The 21,161-nt window shown below is 40.0% G+C and overlaps 1 protein-coding gene across 1 annotated transcript in view; it reads right to left on the bottom strand.

Annotated features, from left to right (window-relative positions):
- The window catches only part of LOC138795241 (guanylate cyclase soluble subunit beta-2-like), a 49,008-nt gene that overhangs the window by 4,265 nt on the left and 23,582 nt on the right, over nt 1–21,161 (bottom strand). Inside the window, exons 4-13 of the mRNA XM_069974235.1 lie at nt 16,642–16,802; nt 14,969–15,068; nt 14,578–14,759; nt 13,155–13,281; nt 11,734–11,837; nt 10,127–10,343; nt 8,229–8,549; nt 5,093–5,241; nt 4,486–4,632; nt 1,791–1,945 (exon numbers count right to left, since the gene is read on the bottom strand). Coding sequence (XP_069830336.1) covers nt 1,791–1,945; nt 4,486–4,632; nt 5,093–5,241; nt 8,229–8,549; nt 10,127–10,343; nt 11,734–11,837; nt 13,155–13,281; nt 14,578–14,759; nt 14,969–15,068; nt 16,642–16,802 — 1,663 coding nt within the window. The remainder of the gene's footprint in view (nt 1–1,790; nt 1,946–4,485; nt 4,633–5,092; nt 5,242–8,228; nt 8,550–10,126; nt 10,344–11,733; nt 11,838–13,154; nt 13,282–14,577; nt 14,760–14,968; nt 15,069–16,641; nt 16,803–21,161) is intronic.

The following is a 21,161-nucleotide window of genomic DNA, read 5'->3' as shown; positions in this document are numbered from 1 at the left end:
TTTCTAAGAAATAGTGCCCCTTGTCCATGTGCTGCATGTGGTATTGCAGATCAATTCCTATTCACTTGGAGATTGTGATAAACTGCAATACCAGACACTGCCTATGGACAGGAGTGGTGCTATTTAACAACAAAGAAGATTTTTTTTTCTTTACTGTTAAAGATTTTTAAAGGGTTATTGCCATCACAACTAATATAGTTATACTCAAGTACGGCTCAAGTGTAAGAGCCCTATTACACAGGACGATTATCGTGCAGAAAAATCATTATATCATTCAAATTTCAAATCGTAATTGTCCTGGCAACAATTGAAAAATCATTTGTGTCGTTGAGCGTCAATTTAGATCTGACCCTCTAATTATTGTTAATCGTTTACTGTAATTCCACATTCGTTCACTAATCATCCAGTGTAATTCCACATTGTTCCTTCTTTTGCTGGGATCAGATGGAGTAAACGATCGTAGTAACAATCATAACTATCAACTATCGTCCTGTGTAATATGGTGAGCGATTTTAGGTTAAGGATAAACATTCTCATTTGCAATCGTTAATTGTTAAAAATCACTTTGTCTAGGATACGAAGATAAATGAGTAGTGTCTGATCAGTGCATGTCCAATGACCCCCCATTCTTGTAATCAGTGGTTTAACCTGTTCGAATTACTTAAATCAACTATCCTATGGATATTTAATGTGTTGGTGGGAAAACCTCCAATCTTCTCATATACTAACCAACATTCTTTACATCTTTGGGGCATAGATTATTAACATTTCAATCTAAGTACTGCTTTACTGCACTGTTTTTTTACAGCCAACTTTGCCTGTTGGATTTCAGATGCCTGGCCCTATTGTTCTCAGAAAGATAAGCCGATGCAGTGGCTTACCAATTTTCTCTTCTGAGAACACAGAAACAATAAACCAAGCCAAACCATATGTGTATGGAATGATTGGGGTTGTTAGCTGTTGTTTGACAGCTACTGAATGTGTATGGCCACCTTTAGAATACTCAATCTATAGGACATCCCTGTTGGTAAAAACTCTACATAGTTTGTGCAAAGTCTGTTACTATGGAGACTGACGGGTCTGCACAGGAACTATGTACACAAAATTATTGAATTGTTTAATCAAGTCTATTTGCATTTTAATACACTATTTGCAAAAGTGCACATGGCCGGCAATACTCATTACTGAACAATTATGGATCGTGCTTCATTAGTCCTTCAGCATAAACTCTATGGCACAAGGTGGATTAAGTCCACTGAATGAAATCATTACAAATGAGCAGAAATTAATTACATTTTACAAACAGGTCAACATATTCAATGTATAAGTGCAACAAATTCCCACAGTGTGTCACATATCCAGGAGGGTACTGCTATGTAATGTTCACATCTGCTGCTATTGCAGGGTTGTGGAAATGTTTTTACACACTTTGTTACACACTTTGTTACACAGATCATCAAACTACTTTAATATTAGACAAAACAATCACTGATCTCAAGGAAACTAGCTAGACCCTAAGACTTTTGAGATAATATTCTACTGACTGATGAGTTAAAGGTGGACTTTTTTAGAAGACACAATAACCATTAAAATAGGTATAAAGCTATCAAAAGATTTCACCATAAAAACATTAAGCCAACAGTCAAATATGTTGGTGGAACTGTGATGGTCTGGGGCTGCTTTGCTTCCGCAGGACCTATATGACTTCTCACAACTGATAAATGTCCACATGACCTAAAGCTCAGGCGTCACATAGGTGATTTAGAATCTCTTCTAAGAATGGCTTTTACCTGTAGGCATCTGGACTTAGATGAATTTTATTAGGAACTCCATGACTTTCCATCCTTGAAGCTGTGTTCACAGTATCCCCAAACAAACAGTAGCGAGGCATCTTTTCTCCTACAACTCCGGCTAACACTGGGCCAGTATGTAACCCTACGCGGATCTATAGGGTTAATGACAATAAAATCCACTTACCAAAAAAGTATGTCTAGGTTATCACTTCCATCACATATAGAAACAATGGCAGTATTTTCAATTGTATACTTGTAATCAAAGCACATAAAATGTTTACTGATTGAGACAGACTAATAGCCAAATTGTACAACAGCACAGATCAATAGTTAAATACATCGAAATGCAGCTCTATGCAAAAATATATGAATCAAAGCAAAGATTGAGTTATAAACCTATATCCTAAATCAGTAATACCTATCCTCAGGAGAGGACACTGTATAGTTATTATATTCACTTATGGTGCGTTTACACGAAACGATAATTGGCCCGATCGTACGATTAACGATGTCGGAGTAACGATTTTTTTTTCATAACGATCAGCGTTTAGATGGTACGTTATATCGTACGGAAAATCGTTTTGCGATCGCTTAAGCCTATCTCGCACATTGGTTAAATCGGCAAACGACTGTTTACACTGAACGATCTGCGAATTTTTTGCGAACAACGAACGTTGACTTGATAACATGTTGAAAGATCAAAATGAAAGATTTCTCGTTCGTCGTTTGATCGTTCGCTGCCTTTACACGTACGATTATCGTTTAAATTCGATCGTTATCGCGCAAATTCGCACGATAATCGTTACGTGTAAACGCACCTTTATTCACCTCAATACATTCTCTAGTATCCACCTTAATACCTGTAAGGAGATATATAAATATCCATTCACATAGTGACCAGCCACAATATAATCACCAAAAATGTCCTGAAATACCACACTGAATTAAGATGGTACGTTGAGGGTACGTTACATGTGCTATCACCTGCCTCTTGACCTGGTGTCGCTCCACTCTTCTTTTGTGCATGTACATTTTTTAATACATAGCTGTATTTTGCTGTATTAATACATGGCTGTACTTTGATACATATGGTTCTAGTGCTTTAATGTTTAATTTTCACTTCAAACAACTTTGCAGAAATCAACAGTACAAGTAAATATAAGGTAATAGTTTTTTTTAGGCAAAAGAGCCTCCTTCTTTACTCACAAGGCTGTTTTCCCACCCACCCTGACTTCTTATCTGTGCATTATCAAGAAAAAGCTGTCTACATCGTAGATAAGCAGAGTGAAGATGGGTTTGAACTACCCATTATAACCTACAGGCAGGGGCACAGGGGGATAAGAGAGCAGGAAGAGGAGAGAAGCAGCCTGTGCAATGTGCAGACTTCATGGCCAAAGAAAACTCTGAATCCATATGTTACACTGCTGAGCACTGGACTGGGAACTTCTGAACGTTTGCTACAGTGAGGCAGGATTTCAGGATGTTGTTATTAGTAGGTATATAGGCCAACATTTATCAAAGGGTGTAAAATACACACTGGTGTTAATTGCCCACAGCAATTAGCATTAGCGTACGCCTGCATCAGAACTCCCCGCAGCACACAATGAAGCAAGTGGCCGGAGCCGCTCACTTGTTCATTGTGTGAACTGACAGGGTCTTTCTGCGTCCGCAATTTACTGAATTGCGGCCGCAGAAAACTGACATGTCAGTTCTTTGCGGCGCCGTATGGGATCCTAGCCGGAGTGTATACTATGTGTACTTTTACGTAGTGTAAACATAGCCTTAGGGTAGTTTCACACGTACCGGATGTGCAGCAGATTTCACGCTGCAAGTTTGAAGCAAAATCCAGTACGAATCCCAGTAGTGAGATTTTTAACCCCCTTTAACCCCCTGCCGCCCGTAACATACATTACCTGCTCGGTGCTGCGGCTTAATCTGAGGCTCCCGGCTCCCGTCGGTCCCACTCAGCCAATCAGTGACTGCGGCTGGGCCGTGCACTGATTGGCTAAGCGGAAGCGATGGGAGCCTCACATGCAGCCGCGGCGTCGATCAGGTAATTTATGCTGCTGGCGGTGGAGGGTTAGAGGGGCCGGGTTACATATTCACAGCAGAATGAAAATTCCGCTACGGGTATGTAAAACCCTATTGAAATGAACAGTATCAGGATTCGCAGCGGAAGCTTCTCTTAAATCTCCCCCATAGTGTAAAGGAGGCAGCAGAGAGCATAGGGAAAGAAGACTCTACTAATGATAGAATGGCCAGATATAGTCCTGCTCCTCATGTACATACACAATGCAGCCTAAAAAGTCATATATATACACTATATATCCCTATGTAATATATGTACAATTTAGATATTGGCCTAAATCAAATCAGGAAACAATTTATTTCCTTTAAATCCATCTTTTACCATAATGTGTGTACTATACTATAGTTTATACACAGAATTTAACAGCAATGCAAAAAAAAAAAAAAACAAATACTGTACTTCAACAGGATTCCACTGACCAAATGGTAATGGTCAGCCTAAGAAAGTAGTCTCCTAGAAAACCATTTAGCAACAGATAAGCTTATGTTTCAGTTTAATTAGAATTCTGTCCAAGAAGATCTCCTTCATATTATCCTGCAGCCAATAAAGCGTGCTCTGTATACTTCTTTACTGTTGAAACTAGGTTATAGAATAAAAGCTTACCTGAATGGGATTTCCTGTGACTGGATTCTTCACTTCTCTTGCCATAAGTATCATTCCCAAAGCAAAGTTTGCAACTCTTTCTGCATGTGTAGAAACAGGAACGGGGACACCACCCACAACCATGTATGCATCACCTATAGTCTCCACCTTTACAATAAAAGGAAATATTGTGGGAAAAGTTTAAGTATAAGCATGGTGGATCACATCTATACAAGGGTAACATATGTACTTACTTGCTCTTTGGGGACAGAGGCTGATGTGAATTACCACTGTATATTTTAAAGCATATCTTTTATCATTTATATTGTTTTACTTAAAGAGGTTCTCTGATTAAAGCTTACTTGTCCCCTATTCTGTGGATAGGGGACAAGTAAGAGATGACGAGGGTCCAACCTCCATGCCCCCCAGCGATCTCCAAGTCAGCTCTATTCATTCTCTATGGAGCCGTTGGAGGCTGTGGATAGGGGACAATTAAGTTTTAATTGAAGAACTCCTTTAAATCAATCATTCATGCAAAGTTTAGAGCTATCACCGTTGCTTGACTAAGAGCGAGTTAACATTTTAATATACTGTATACATATCATGCATATTTCATGAAAACACCCACCTTATAGACATCATGCACAGTGGTTAATCTGTCAAATCGAAGATACATAGAATTTAACATAGCGACGATCTGGATTGGTTCACACTGAGCGCAAATATTGGTGAAAGTGACCACATCACTAAATAGTATTGTACATTCTTTGAATTCACCTGGACAATAGAAAATTAGAAGTTAATATCACAAGTCTGTACAATTCAGTTTCTCCGAGTAATTATATGAAAAGACTACACAGATTTATGGGTTGTTTATATAAGCCCCCTTTAAAGGGACCAAACTGAAATATAACTTTTAATCTACATTCGAATAAAATCTGTGTATCAACTGGTAGAAAGAAAGTGTTAAAACACAACAGTCTAACTGCTACCAAATAAACTATATGCAGTAGAACCAAACCAGGTCTATGTCACTGAATATGGAGGAGCAGTGTGCTGTTGCTATTAAAAATCTGCCTATAGCCCCTTCAACATGTTGTGCTGCATCTGCAACGTCCTCAGGAAGAATTGCTATCCAATAGCATACAACAGAGGACCAGCATAAATGCATCTGATGTGTGTGTGGTGGCCTGCTGCAAAGGAATAGAATTATAAAGGCAAAACCCCATGAATGGCCAACTGAGAATAGGCCAATCCTAATAGTGACTTAGTAAGATTGTACTGCAAACCAAAGTACAAACATGGCAGACCTAGTGGCCGTCTGTAGGCTCCCAGCAGCCATGGAACGTTAAGCATTACATTGTGAATACACGTCAGAGGAACATACAGTATCTCCCTGCTATAGTCAAAAACCTATAGTCAACCTACAGTCCTGGAGGTGCTGATAGGGTACCAGAGCCAATGGTCACTTAGGGCCCTATTCCACCGGACCATTATCATTCAGATTATAGTTAAATCGTTCGAATCTAAATGATAATTGTTCAGTTAAAATGCAGTTAACGATTAACGACCGAATGAGAAATCGTTGATCGCTTTATAAGACCTGGACCTATTTTTATCATTGCTCGTTCACAAAACGTTCGCAAATTGTTCGCATTGAATAAGACGTCGTTCGGTCGTTCGCAGTAGATACGAACGCAATAGCGAAGAGAAAACTAGCGCAAATACGATCATAAGTAGCAATTATGGTTCCATGGAAATGAGTGAACGTTTTAAGGTCTTTCGCAATATCGGTCATTTGAGATCGTTAATCGTTAACGATTATGCGAACGATAATCCTCCGGTGGAATAGGGCCCTTAGATTATGTTTTCATTAATGACTGTGGCATTCAAGGACCTAAATTTCTAGGATCAGAGGATTCTCTTATCCCAGCAGTTATAATAGGAGCCTAGTTGTTCATAGACAGCCAATTTCCCTGTAATATGTAGCTTAGCTATTCCTACTGAACTGCAAATAGGCATATTGGTAGGAATAAGGCCTCTCAGTGACCGTGGTAAAAAGAAGTAAAAAAAAAAAAAGCATATTGATAGTCAACAAGGATTTAAGGCCATCAACAAATTCTTTGAACTCCATAGCATGAGGAGAGCCATGTCATGAAACAAAACCTTGTGATTGGGGCTAAGGGGCAAAGAATTTCCCACGGCCATGGCCCAGATCTGGCAAAAAGTGTTGTGTTCCGAGACAAACATCAGCTGATGGAGCACAAAGTTGTTTTATTTACCCCTTTGGTTAAGAGGGATTGCTCCACAGCTATACACTCCTGTTTGTAGGATATCAAGTTCTCATTCTAGATAGCTACACAGCAAATCGATTACAGATAGATAAGTTGAATGTTCCTGTGCCCTGAACGGAGAAAGGTTTAGTATTCTGCTAGTCGACTATGCTGGCAGTGGCTCGTCTCTATATTAATAAAGAGATCAGGCAGTTGGGCATCGGAAAGTCTCCATACACATTAGATAATTGGCCAGTACTGCTGAAATCAGCTTCTAATTGTACGGAGGCCTTTAGAAAAAGATTAGTCCAGAAAATAAGGCATCTTTCTAACATAAGGCACTCCTCATGTTTTATTATCAAATGTCTGTAAGAAAAAATTGGCTAGGTGGGTCCAGATTTTTCCAGAGGAGACCAAACAGTGAGGAGGCTACAACATGGTATTGCATTACTGCTCCTACATCAGCTGTTTCTAATGCAATGATTGCTCGGTGTATTATGACATGGGTCTTCCAGGATTTAGGGAGTTTATATTATCCAACAGCTAGACAGTCAAATGCTAGAAACCACCAGGTTACTGGAAGGATATACACACTGACAACATTGACAAGTAAAATTTCCTGAAGAATTGACAAATACTGTAAATCCTTGTCAAAATCCTCAATTTTCAATTATTGAAGGCGAAATGGAAACCTTATCAGATTTCGCTAATGAAATTAGATTCCACATGGATTTTAAGGTTGAATCCTGGTGGAAATCTGTTTGGAATCTGCCTCAGATTACTTATGGCCCTATTCCACCGGATCATTATCATTCAGATTATCGTTAAATCGTCCAAATCTAAACAATAATCGTTCGGTTGAAATGCAGTTAACGATTAACGACCGAACGAGAAATCGTTGATTGCTTTGTAAGACCTGGACCTATTTTTATTGTTGCTCGTTCACAAAACGTTCGCAAATCGTTCTCATTGAATAAGACGTCGTTCGGTCCTTCGCAGTAGATACGAACACAATAGCGAAGAAATAGTGAAGAAAAAACGATCGCAAATATGATCATAAGTAACGATTATCGTTCCATGGAAATGAGTGAACGTCTTCAGGTCTTTCGCAATAGCGGTCGTTTGAGAATGTTAGTCGTTAACGATTATGCGAACGATAATCGTCCGGTGGAATAGGGCCCTTAGTGTGAACATACCCTAACAGAATATAATTACAGAGATCAATCATATAGCTATGTATGGACAATTTTACAAATATTATGAATACATGACCATTTACAAAAAAAATCTAAAATATCATGAATTAAATTAAAATATTAATATATTTTAATTTCATAAATTTAATTTAATTAAAATAAATTTAATTTAAATTCATGCAGCACATTCAAAAGATATACAGTTATAAAGATAGATACTTAAGGTACATTGCCATAAATGAAAGACAAATGAAAATAAAACTATATCTATGTATACTGTTATATAGAGCCACACCTGCTTCGACTCTCTTGCCTTCCTTCAGCTGGTTGGCCACATGTTTTGGCAGCATGGCATACAGTAAAGCTTCTGTCTTTTTTTTCTCTTCTTCTAAATGTTTGGACAGTATTCTCAGCTCTTCCTTCTTCCTCTCAAGCTGGTTGGACAGTTCCATCTCTGCCAGTCGTTGCTGGTTCAGTAGAATAAGGTCCCGTGTGACATCATGAGGTGCTATGTCAGAGATGTGCATCTGCCTCTCCTCCAACTCCTCCAAATTGCGTAACAGAGGAGAGCACAAGTATAACATGCATTCAAAAGATTCCATCCATATCATCTGACCTAAAGACAAAACACAATTGTCTGCTGTACCTTATATACTGACAAATTCAAAAATTTAACTTTTTATCAGCACCCATATAGTTATGTTGTAGACTTTTTGGTTAAACAAGGCCAGAACCTGGTTCTCAATCTAATTGATGGTCCATGGGATTGCCGAGGCTGGAAGGAGGAAGCCCACTCAAGTCAAGAAGCCTGCGGGCACTGACTGACCTCCTAGTCCACTTTCATAAGGACTGCACAGACAGACAGTCCTCTATCCCCTCCCTAGCACTGATCTCCATAATCAGTGCAAGACAGGAACAGGAAGGTGACCGAGATCTCAAGCATGGAGGCTTATAGCATTCAGCTTTATGTCTCAGACTGCAGAAACAGTGTAGGGGCTTCCAGAGGCAAGCACCCCTCCCCCACCACCACCCTACATTCCAGCTGTTCAACAATTAACCCTGATATGCAAAAAATACATTTCACAACCTCATTACCAATCTTATTACCAATATTATTATTATTATTAATTCCCTACATTACTCTAGAGCATCAGGGGGATTGAAATGTAACTATTTATTCACCTTATCATTATTAATTTATTAGAGTGGGTTCACACTGAGGAATTCTCGCGGATAAATTATGTGGAACTCCATCGGCTGTACGTGCGCACGGCCGCGCACCTTTCCGCCGGCTCCATAGAAACCATTCCATGGGCCGTCTGATTCCGCATTCCGCCAAAAGAATTGACGTGTCAATTCTTTTATCAGAATGCGGAATCAGCGGGCCCAAAGAATGGTGTCTATGGAGCCGTCGGAAAGGCACGCGGCCGTGCGCACGTACAGCCGATGGAATTCTGCGGAATTTAACGGCAAGAATTCCTCAGTGTGAACCCACCCTTACTCTGAACCACCGAGTTATTACTATTAACCCTTTCACATTCCTAGACCACCACCCACCCTTACTCTGAACCACCGAGTTATTACTATTAACCCTTTCACATTCCTAGACCACCAAGGATATAATATATATATAATATATTAATCACTAAAGCAGCATAGACCATGTAAAATCCTATTTTTTTTTATTAATTTTGACACTCGAACACACAAAACATAACCCATGTAGAATGTGATGTAAACTGCTCTTAATCACCAGGAATACGCATCATAACCACAAATCTACGCCAACACAAATACTGTAATTGATGTATATTCCACCCTAGACTGCCTGGAATAGTAAAGAAGCAAGTGCCACGAAGCGGAAGGCTTCAAACATCTTCTGCTCCCAGACAAACCCTTTAAGCTTTAAACTAAGCAATTTTATTTTCTAGGGTCAATTATGTACTCTGATAATAGGATAAACCCTAAAACACCTTGCTTGTCCAATTTTTTAAGTAATTAATTTGACTTGTAGCACTGTCCACAGGTCACTTAACAGGCTTATCATTCATTTATTACCATGTAAATTAACAATTTTTTTTCTGAACACGTTTTTCAGAAAACACAGCCAAGTGCAGCGAATGCTTTAATAAAATAAAGGAAAATACATAGATACATACATAGATAATAGGAAGGAACTAGGTAAAATCATACCTCTTAATTCCAGCATTGGTCGCTCCTTCCAAGCTTCAGGCATCATTTCTCTCTTTGTCCTAAATACAAACTGACTATTAATGAACTTTCTGACATTAGAAATAGTCAGGGTAACTTCAGGGTGCACTGTGCTGAAATACTGATCTAGGCGAATCCCCATAGTCTGCAGACCAGGAACAATCCTTTGTATGCTCACACCAGCCTGCTTCACCCTCAGCTGAAAAGGTGAATAAATAGTCATAATGTAACAAAATGCAACCAAATCTCATCACATTTCTCCAGTATATTCCTCCTTTCAACATGAAATGTTGCTCTAGTGATCTTATATACTTTGTGGTCAGTTTATTTTGAGCATCTATTCATACTAGGCCACCTAATGCCAATGCCCATACGTTAGAATGTACATTATTTTACTTTAGACTGAGATGCTGATGATATATATACAGTGGTGCCTTGGATTACGAGCATAATTTGTTCTGGAATGATGCTTGAAATCCAAATGCACTCTTAAACCAAAGCAAATTTTCCCATAAGAAATCACTGAAATGCAGACAATTGGTTTCACACCCTAAAAATATGAATTTTTATTCTGAATAACATGTAGAACAGATGAAACAAACAATAAGAAACTGCTGGATATGTCATTTTATAAATTACTGTACATATAGCAACCAGCATTTGGAGTATAATGTATAGTAAGGGCATAAAACAGCAGCAGTTTGTAGATACAGGATGGAACTGTAAATCCCCATAATGCAGTAGTGTAGTACAACAGGCTAGAATAGAGAAGCAGGGCTGCTGTCAGAGGACTGTGTGGTCACATGACAGCAATGGGGAAGGGGTGTGTGTTCAGCATGGACCAATCAGAAAAAGAGAATCACAAAGCTGTGCAGGAGGACAGTGACAGACAATTTTCTATACAGCAGTGTGAATGGCTGAGTGTGAGCGCAGGTAAATTATAGCAGCAGTGTGTATAGCTGATTGTGAGTGCAGGCACATTATAGCAGCAGTGTGTATAGCTGAGTGTAAGTGCAGGCACATTATAGCAGCAGTGTGTAAAGCTGCGTGTAAGTGCAGGCACATTATAGCAAGAATGGAGAGGATGGGAAACACAAGGACTGACAGTGACTGCAGGGAGTATAAAGGAATGAGCAGGGCAGATGGGGGCACATAAAAGCAGCACTTTGTCAGGGGAGAGAGGGGTTATAGCTATGAAGAGATCACATCCACTGCTCGGTTCCCTGATGCAAGCCCCAGTCTGAAGTGGATCTGCCATGATTTGGAAGATGAGAGAGACTTCCTGGGTCAGAGTACAGGTCTGTAGACCACCCTGTGTAGTATGGGGCTAACTACCGTATAGAGTGGGGCTACAGTATAGAGAAAAAAAATAATATAAGACCCAGTCTTATTTTTGGAGAAACATGGTACACCATTGTGCCTGTATATCCTATCTAAGACTACATCAGACTCTAGCTTAGAGCCCTGGCCAATATTTCCCAGTGTCCACTTCTTTACACATTCCCGCATTCCAATTTTTATTAACAAACCTGCAGTAATAGTGAGAAATACAAAATCAATTCAGAATAATGGATAACATAATCTCTTACCTCTTCATCAAACACTATATGAAATGGAAGCCCATTACAGAAGGTTTTAACATCAACCCAGAGAGTCTTTGGATACACGGGCAGAAATCCCCTTAACATTTTACCTGCAACAAAACTTATGTTAATTCTATTAGGTTGGTGAGAAGAAATCTGAGTTCAGTAACATCAGAGAGGATCAGGGTCAATAACAAATTGATAGGCAGCCGCCGCAGTCTTTATCCTGATGGGTTTTGTGTTGTAGTAAAACTAATTGAGCAGATGAGAGATAATATGATATCAAGGTTTATGGAGCGAAACTATTTAGATTAGCTAAAAAGGGTTAAGAGACTACAAATGTAGGAGACACCTACACTACACAGGGGAACATAGATCTGCTTTATTCCCTCAAAACCATCAGTAATTCTAAGCACAATTCTGGAGGGTTTTCAAGTCTTCAAATTTAAAAGGAAAAACATTATTCCGACTCATTCCCCTTCATTCATATAATCGATCTATCTATCTATCTATCTATCACATCCATATCCATCTAGTTATCTGTCATTTAGTTCTTACTGTAGTAAAACTATGATAAGGTACTTCACACCTCTTTTAGCTCTTACAAACCAGATACATAGGTTGTATCTATTGGGTCCCAGGCAACACCTAAACTTTTGCCCCAATCCCACCGCCAGAATGGGAAAATCTGCGAAAATAAATTGCCAGTGGGCAAGGATTGGGTGTGGAAAGTAAAAAAAAAAAAAAGATACTCACCTTTCCCTTCACTCCTATTCCAGCATTATTGCTGCTTAGAGCAAAGCACAACATTGCACTGGGAGCAACAGGAGGGGTGAGTATAGCTTTTCCTTTTTTTAAAACTTCCACCCTCTGGTATTTTTTTTTTTTTTTTAGAATCATAAGGGTGCCCTCACACATCCTTTTTGTGTGTCATTTTTCAGGCACCAAAAAAAAAAAAAAAAGCCAGAGAAACTGCCATAATGTTTTTTACATGCATTTGCAGTTTTTTGTGGTATTTTTTTCTGGTGCTTTTGACTTTACGTGTGAATGATCTTTTTTGTGTGCTGGTTTTGTTTGCTGAAACGCTACCATCACATGACCTAGTTGCTGGACCAAAAAAGGTGACAAAAACTCCAGTAAAAAAAAAAACATTTCAGCTCTGGGTTGAGATAGGACTCAGTGACTCTCTCTAGTTGGATTTTTGTGGCTTTTAAAAGTTAATACTAAGTTTTGGAGGGGAGCTGGCAACCTGATGAGTTGAGAGAGAAGCATTTTTTCTACCACAGTGATCAGAAACTGAATCTCACCTCTGAGAAATGGTGACCTTCTTAGCTGAAACTCCAATATCTGCTAAACTTATAGATAATCCAATGAAAGAAAAAATGTCTTTCACAAACAGCCCAACATAAGTTGTGGAGCATAAATACCTCTTCCAAACTGAACAATTCCCCGTATGGTCCCCCAGTGATTCTTCTTCTTTACAGGGCAGGCAGACATTTGGTTTGCTCGGTCTCGTAGTTTGTTAACAGCATTTTCAATAGTCTGAGAAGAAATCTAGAGAGAACATGTTACCAAATCACTTTTGGAACTTCCTATACATCCCCTTTGCTGACAATGATACAGTTTGAATACAGTAAACTACTACTAACCTAAAATTAATAGGGTAGGGGAAATTGGGGGGGGAGCGGTAAGGCAGGGGGGAAGCGTGGCCTCCTCCCACACTGCATTTACCATGATTTATGCCTGATCGCAGGTGTAAATCATGATCCAAATCTAGATTTGGTACAACGGGCACAGGTTCAGGCACCTGGCCGGATGTAAAAAATTTGTGCGCCTCTTAGTGGATCCGGTGGGGGGAAGGGGGCGTGGCCTAGGTTAAGAACAGCATATGAGTACGCCAGTCTTCATAAACCCCCCCTTGGTGTGCCAAGAGGCGTGATACCATTTTGGTGCCTATGAAAGCAGATCCCCATACACTTTATACTGCTGGAAGGCTTCTGTTAAAAAAAACAACCCTATAGTCCTCTGTAAGGCTCATGTTTTGTTGATAACTGAATCACAGTGACTGCATTACCCAGATATATATTTTTTTACTACTCATTTGAACTAAAAAAAATTTTTTTATTCTTAACATGTCTATGTTGTGCTAAGTAATGTGGCAATTAAAGTTCAACCTAGTAGCAGGAGCACCCCCAGTTCATCAAATGGGCTATTTAGCATATTTACTTTGGATCTCAAAAGTGTTGCTTTATAGGAAAATTTAAAAATGTGGCGCAGGAATGAGCAGCTCTGCCACAACTGGTACATACCAGCAGGTTCACATGACAAACTTGCTTATAGTTTCCCTTTAATAAAATATTATTAGGGGATTTGTAAGAGTTCACTTATTGCACCTTAGTTTCTTGTTTCATGCCAGAAGGCTGTTAAATTTCAGAGATATGAAAGTAATGAAAACGTGTTTGGATGACACTGGTGTATTATGGGCCAGGAACGCTGGCCGCATAGGGAAGGACCCAGGTGCAGTTAGCTTCATTATCATCCCCAAAGTGCTTGTCAGGATCCAATAGATAATGTTCACAGCACAACTGTTCAATACATCTGCTATCTGCAGCCTTATTGGAAAACTAACATATCATTTTTAGCAATGACAGAAATATGATAGATTCCTTCTGCTGGCACAGTCTCCTGCCACCATTATATCGTATATTACTGCACACATGGGCAGGGGACACTGCAGGATTATTGTTCTTTCCTCTCAAGGATGACGTAAATCTTTAAACTAGTCCAACCTCACGACAAAAAAAAGGCAAAGACAACAACTACAATAGGCAACAGAAAATGGTGACAAACCTGTATGTTATTTTCCTTCGATGTCTGCTTATTGGAAGATTTAGGTGGAACTATTGGTCTTTGAGTAACTAGAAAAACAATGTGTTCTTTTTTCCCCGTTCTTTCTTCCTCGTCCGATTGACTTATTATCTCCATAGAAATTTCAGTTTTAAAAAAGTCCATAGCTACGGCCCCCATGATGCCTAATAACAGAATAATAGATATATTAATGTTTATATAAGCTTAAATAACAACCAACTTTGTGTAAGGATCTTTAGCTGAAGAGATCTCTAAAGTGATTCCACTGGCCAAATGGTTTTAAAAATGGTGGGAGTGCTGGGTTGCAGCTTCTTTGTCCTGGAACCTGCATGTTACATTTATCAACCAAAAATATGATAGATAGCTGTATTACCTGGAACAATGTGACACAGTCCTCTCCTGTCTGAGTAATAATGCAGATGCATTGAGCCATCATCATTCATCTCTACCCTGAAAGATGGGGCATTCATGGCCTGCACAGAACAAGGGTATAAGAGTCATTTGTGGGATTTGAAAGCCAAACTATTACTAAGGGTTTGAGGAGAAATAGGGATGAGTATTGCAGCATCTTTTAAAACCACACCATGGTCACTAGGTTAACAAACATTATACACTGTATGCTACGCAATCATTTCCAATGTGTTTTATATGGCAGAATAGTTGCAATGTTGTGGGATATAGTTGCTGTTCCCAGGGTTTGGGTAATAGGTTACTAGATCAGTACTCTCTAATAACGTGGAACTCTTAGCCACTAGGTGTCTCTTTCCCTGCTATCGACTGTCCACTGCCTATTGTTAGGGGAAATCTGTCTCTAGTAACAGCTTAAGCAAGATAACATATGAAGTAGGGGTGGAGCATACCATGCGTTCTGTACAGGGGAGAAGAAGCAAGGAAAAGAAAGGCAGAGAAAGCCTCAGCTGTGTACCAGCAATCTGTGAGACTCCAGGCATCATGCATTGTCTATACAGGGTAAAGGCTTTCCTCTTATTTCAGCAGCATTGGGGGTTACTGTAACCCTTTGCTTGCTTGTTTTGCAACCACTGTTTATTTCCTTCTTGTTCACACCCTGCAAACCCAGCCCCAAACCAAATCAGTAACCCCTTCTCCCCCACATGCCACCTATAGCAGTGTACTGTGTAAATCCTCTCCCGCTGCAGCCTGTTGACTGCTTAGGGTTCAATGCTGCTTGCTATAAAACTGCTGCTATGCATTTCATTCCTGCCTTTGGCAAACCCGAAGCATCATTTACACCTGCTCACCCACTCGTCATCTATAGTAGTGTATTGTATAAATAACCAGCTCGCACAGTACAAAGAGGAGTATAGGACGTGTTGTTATGTGCTGTGCTGTGATTGGCTAGAGAAGTCAGGGAAAGAAGAACCTGTCTGAATACTACTGAATACTACTGTCAAAATGTTATGAATGAGAAATAGCTGTGCAGCATAGAGGAGGATCCCAGGGGCTCAAAAACACCATTGAAAGCACTAAAATTCCTTGTTACGTCTCCGAAGAGTCTGACAAAAATGATGCAGTTAAGAAAAAAATTGAAATGATAGGTAGGTTTAGACATTACTGAGATTTTTCTTGCTAGATATTTCCAGGTGAATGAACAAGCACAGAGTAAATATGGTAGCTTTGTAGCTTCTACTACCCACTCTGCAATGTCCCTTCTTAGGAGGAGCTCTGACCGAGCCATTAAGCCATCAAAACTTGCCCCCTGCCATATTTGCTCAGATCCTTACACTTGCTTATTTTATACATATGAACTTTCACCCATCTGTCTCTTCACTTGTCACCCGTTATACCCCACCCCTTATCAGGTGCCATTGTAACCAGAGTCAATGTTACTCACGTCACCTCTCAATGGTTTTAATAGTATGGCCTCTTTAACCTGGGCATATACAGAATCCCAATATAATCCAAATGGACTTAATACATAAGAGATTATTCTTCCAGTTCACCTCTTCTTGTCTTGAATCTTAGATTACAACATGCATTATCGGTAAGTGAGCACAGCACAGTTACATGCAGTTCATATGTGTTCACCTGGTAGGACAGCGAGAGATAACTGTGTAAGGCATCCAGGTTAGCTATGAATTCATAGAGGTTTCCTCCCAGAGTCCTCAGCATGTGGTCATAGCCTGACCTTTTACAGAATTCAAAGAAATACTCTCCAAACTGCTGTAGAACAGCCTCCGGCGAAACACCTGGGGAACAGTGAATTGTAATTAAGTCTCAATTACAGAAGATTTCATATTCCTGATTCATTAAATATGCAAATGAAATATGAAAAATAATTCACTAACTTCTGCTTAGAAGAAAATAGATGTGGTAATGTAACATGCGGAATTGCATTTTTATGTAGATGCACCCAGACATCAAATAATGGCCGATTGAAAACGTAACCTATTGGATCCCTGCAGCTGTTACTACTGCATACTGTTGTATTATTGAGTTCTTAAAGGGAGTTTGTCAGCTGTAATTCAGGTTACAAACAAATGACAGTTCTGGATAGCTGTTAGGTCAAGGAGACATATGGGGGCACGTCTATCAATGTCCGCCCTTGGCATATGCCACAGAAAATAAGCAGATTTCTCCTTTCCCATGGAATATGCCAGGTGTAAACCCTGCTTGCCTAGTGGGCAGGCAAGAGCTGCAGTAAAGTGGGAAGGAATAGTGGCCTCCTCACGCGCCTAATTTATCATGGTTTAAAGGGAATCTGTCAGCACCCAGGCCCTACCTAAGGTGATGATAGTGTGCTGTAGCTGGCATTTGAATCTCTGACTCCAAATGGCTGCCATTTAATGGCAAATAATTGCCCTTATTTTAAAACAATAGACGTTGTTTTGAAATAATGGCTGTTATTTGCCATTAAAATATGATCATTCACTCAATTTGACCATTGTGAGAGCATAGCCTTTCTGTGTTTTCAATCCACTCCTGGTTTTGGTTGCAAAATACTGACCAAAAATACTGTGTGTGAACATAGCCTTAAAAATGATACAATAATGAGAAAAAACTTCCATCAGGGGATTTGAACCTAAGGATGAACTGCTGGCAGGTCTGTAGACAGGTGAACACATTTGGGTTTAGAGATTCAACTATATCTGACTGGTTCTTTCAGATATACACTGCCTAAAGATGACGATTAGAGATGAGCGAACCGGGTTCGGGTTCGAGTCGATCCGAACCCGCACGTTCGGCATTTGATTAGCTGTGGCTGCTGAACTTGGATAAAGCCCTAAGGCTATGTGGAAATCATGGATATAGTCATTGGCTGTATCCATGTTTTCCAGACAACCTTAGAGCTTTTAATTAAGTTCAGCAGCCCCAGCTAATCAAATGCCGATCGATCGGGTTCGGATCGACTCAAACCCGAACCCGGTTCGCTCATCTCTAATGATGATTGATTATTCATGAAGAGAAAGGAGTGGTGAGGCGGCCAGAGTGTGGCACAAACAACACTTTATTACAGTAGGATTGTGCAAATTACCAAAAGATGCTATACTCAGTAGAGGACGGCCAGCTACAGCACATTGTTCTGCAGGTCCTGTCTGTTTTACTAAGAGGCATGCAGGAGCACACAGATATATGAAGGATACCATGTGTCGCCTTTCCCTCACAGCTATCTAATAGTGTCAGCCGTTCGTAATGTCACTCGCAGCTGACAGATTCCCTTTAACCTTAGGCGATCCTAGAGGTACCTGTACGTCCAGGGTCACCCACAGTTGTCCAGAGCGGAACCGAGCGGCAGCCGCGGTCCCGGGTGCCGCATGTAGCCCGGGACCACGGCTATTAGCGGGCACGGTCCGATCGCCGTGTCCGCTAATTAGATAATCGGATGCAGCTGTCAAAAATGACAGCTGCATCTGATTACCTGATGCAGCCGTTCCCTGGTGTCTAGGGGTCTTCGACAAAATGGCGCTGATCCTGGCTCGGCATTTGGTTGCTTCCGGCTGCAGCAGCAGGAAGCAATCGAGTGCCTATCTCATCGATCTATGCTGCATATCTATGCAGCATAGATCTGTATGAAAGATCAGTGCACTTATACTAGAAGTCCCCCAAGGGGGCTTCAAGTATAAGTGTAAAAGAAAAAAAAAGTGTTATTATTAGTAAAAAGCCCCCTCCCCTAATAAAAGTCAGAATCACCCCCCCTTTTCCCATGTTATAAATAAATATAATATAATAATATAATAAATAAATAAACATGTTTGATGTTGCTGCATGCGTAATCGCCCGAACTATTAATTAATCACATTCCTGATCTCGTATGGTAAACGGCGTAAGCGCAAAAAAAAAAAAACAAAGTGCAAAATTGCAAATTTTTGGTCGCATCAAATCCAGAAAAATTGTAATAAAAAGCGATCAAAAAGTCGCATATGCGCAATCAAGGTACCAAAAAAATGACACCTCACACAGCCCCATAGACCAAAGAAGCGATATAAGCCTGGGAATGGAGCGATTTTAGGGAACATATATTTGTTAACAATGGTTTGAATTTTTTACAAGCCATCACATAATATAAAAGTTATACATGTTACATATTATTGTAATCGTAACGACTTGAGGAACATATATAACATGTTTTACTCAGTTTTACCCCAGGGCGAATGGCGTACAAAAAATACCCTCCAAATAAAAGAAATGCTTTTTTTTTTTATTTCACCACACATTGAATTTTTTTCTGGTTTCGCAGTGTACTTTATGAAAAAATTCAGCCTGTCATTGCAAAGTACAATTAGTGGCGCAAAAAATAAGGGCTCATGTGGGTTTCTAGGTGAAAAAATGCAAGTGCTATGGCCTTTTAAGCACAAGGAGGAAAAAACGAAAACGCAAAAATTGAAATTGGCCCGGTCCTCTACATTTTGTCACATCTTAAGCCATGTCCCTTTTTGGTGAAGCCACATTCCTTTTCCATACACACATTTGAGCCCTCTCAGGAGGGTCAGGGGTCCCTTAATTCAAATAAACTCCAAACCAACAGGCCGTAGCCCGGGGTACAAAACCCCTTTAATTAATCACCCCCCTTAATAAAAATTAACTTTTATTACGTATATTTAAAATATATATGTGAACTTTTCCAGCACAGCCATGTTCCTTGTCAAACAAAGTACAATTTTTTTAAAAAAATTATCACCACAGCACCTCCAGGGGCCCAGAGAGGGAGAGGGGCCCAGTGTTCTCATGTTCAACCTGCTCACAGTAGTGCAGGGTGAGGGGCTGAACATCAGAAGACAGAGAAAGAGCAGGACTTGTGAGCATCCAGCAGAGAGAGGGATGAAGGACCTGATCACATGACCCGCAGGTCTTCAATACTACAGTGTGGAGATTAGCTGGGCAGACAGGAAGAGGGAGAGGACTGAGCTGTAAGTGCTGAGTGTGTGTTTTAGTCAGTAATGTGTGTCCGCCAGTGTGTCAGTAATGTGTGTCAGTCAGTGTGTGTGTGTGAGTGTGTGTGTGTGTGTGTCAGTAATGTGTGTCAGTCAGTGTGTGTGTGTGTGTGTGTGTGTGTGTGTGTGTGTGTGTGTGTGTAAGTCAGCAATGTGTGTCAGTCAGTAATGTGTATGTCATTGTGTGTAGTCAGTAATGTGTGTGTGTGTGTTAGTAAATGTGTGTCAGTAAGTGTCTGTGTCAGTAATGTGTGTTTGTGTATGTTAGTGGTGTCTCAAGTCATTGTGCATAGTGGATGAATGAGAGGCCCGCTGAGGCTCTGTTGCCCAAGAGCCTGCAAAAATCTGAAGCTAGCCCTGGTTACAGAGATTTGTGAGGTAAAGCACAGATTATTAAAAAATGTAACTACTACTACTAATAATAATATTAATTAATATATTATTAAGTAAGTCTTACTTTGCAGTTCAGCTATTGCACCCCTTTGTGTCATTTCTAACTGACCTCTTTTACTGTCTTTGGATAATTTTGTTGAGGCTGAATAAATACATTGTGACCCCTGAGTAGCCTCCGATATTGTGCCTTCCTCCCTTCTCTTCTTCCTCTGCTCCTCCCCCTCCACTGTAATCAATGTCAGATAAAAGGTAGCACATCTCTATATATCCAGGCACACATCTCTAGTATCTATGGGGGCTGTCACATTACATTTGCCTGACTGATTATATTTTCCCTTGAGTTAAAGGAACAATAAACCAAGAAATAAATGAGGGGAAAACAGAAAGCAAACGCAATTTGTCAGTCTGTAATACCTTTTCTTCAAGCTCATAAACTAATGCTGTTCCAATAATCTGCCAGAGAAGCTTTCTGATTCTGTGTCCCAGCTTCTTGGCTATTGGTAGCAGTAGGTCAGACTGTAGCTAACAGCCTCGCTGGGTTAAGGGCCCCATTACACACACAGATATCTGACAGATTTTTACAGACAAAACCAGGAATGGATTTGAAAAAGTAGAAATCCAGTCTTTCCTTTATTACCTATTCGCTGTTTATAGTCTGTTCCTGGCCTTGGCTGCACAAATCTGTCAGAAATCTGTTGGTGTAATAGGGCCCTAAGATGGCCATACCCTTACGCTTTTTCTTTCAAGTCAACTAGTGTCAGAAAGTTATATAGATTTGTAATT

Source organism: Dendropsophus ebraccatus, chromosome 6 (assembly GCF_027789765.1).
Source record: "Dendropsophus ebraccatus isolate aDenEbr1 chromosome 6, aDenEbr1.pat, whole genome shotgun sequence".
NCBI lineage: Eukaryota > Metazoa > Chordata > Amphibia > Anura > Hylidae > Dendropsophus > Dendropsophus ebraccatus.
The sequence above is the reverse complement of the archived record's forward strand: the minus strand, read 5'-3'. Positions and strand labels throughout refer to the sequence as shown.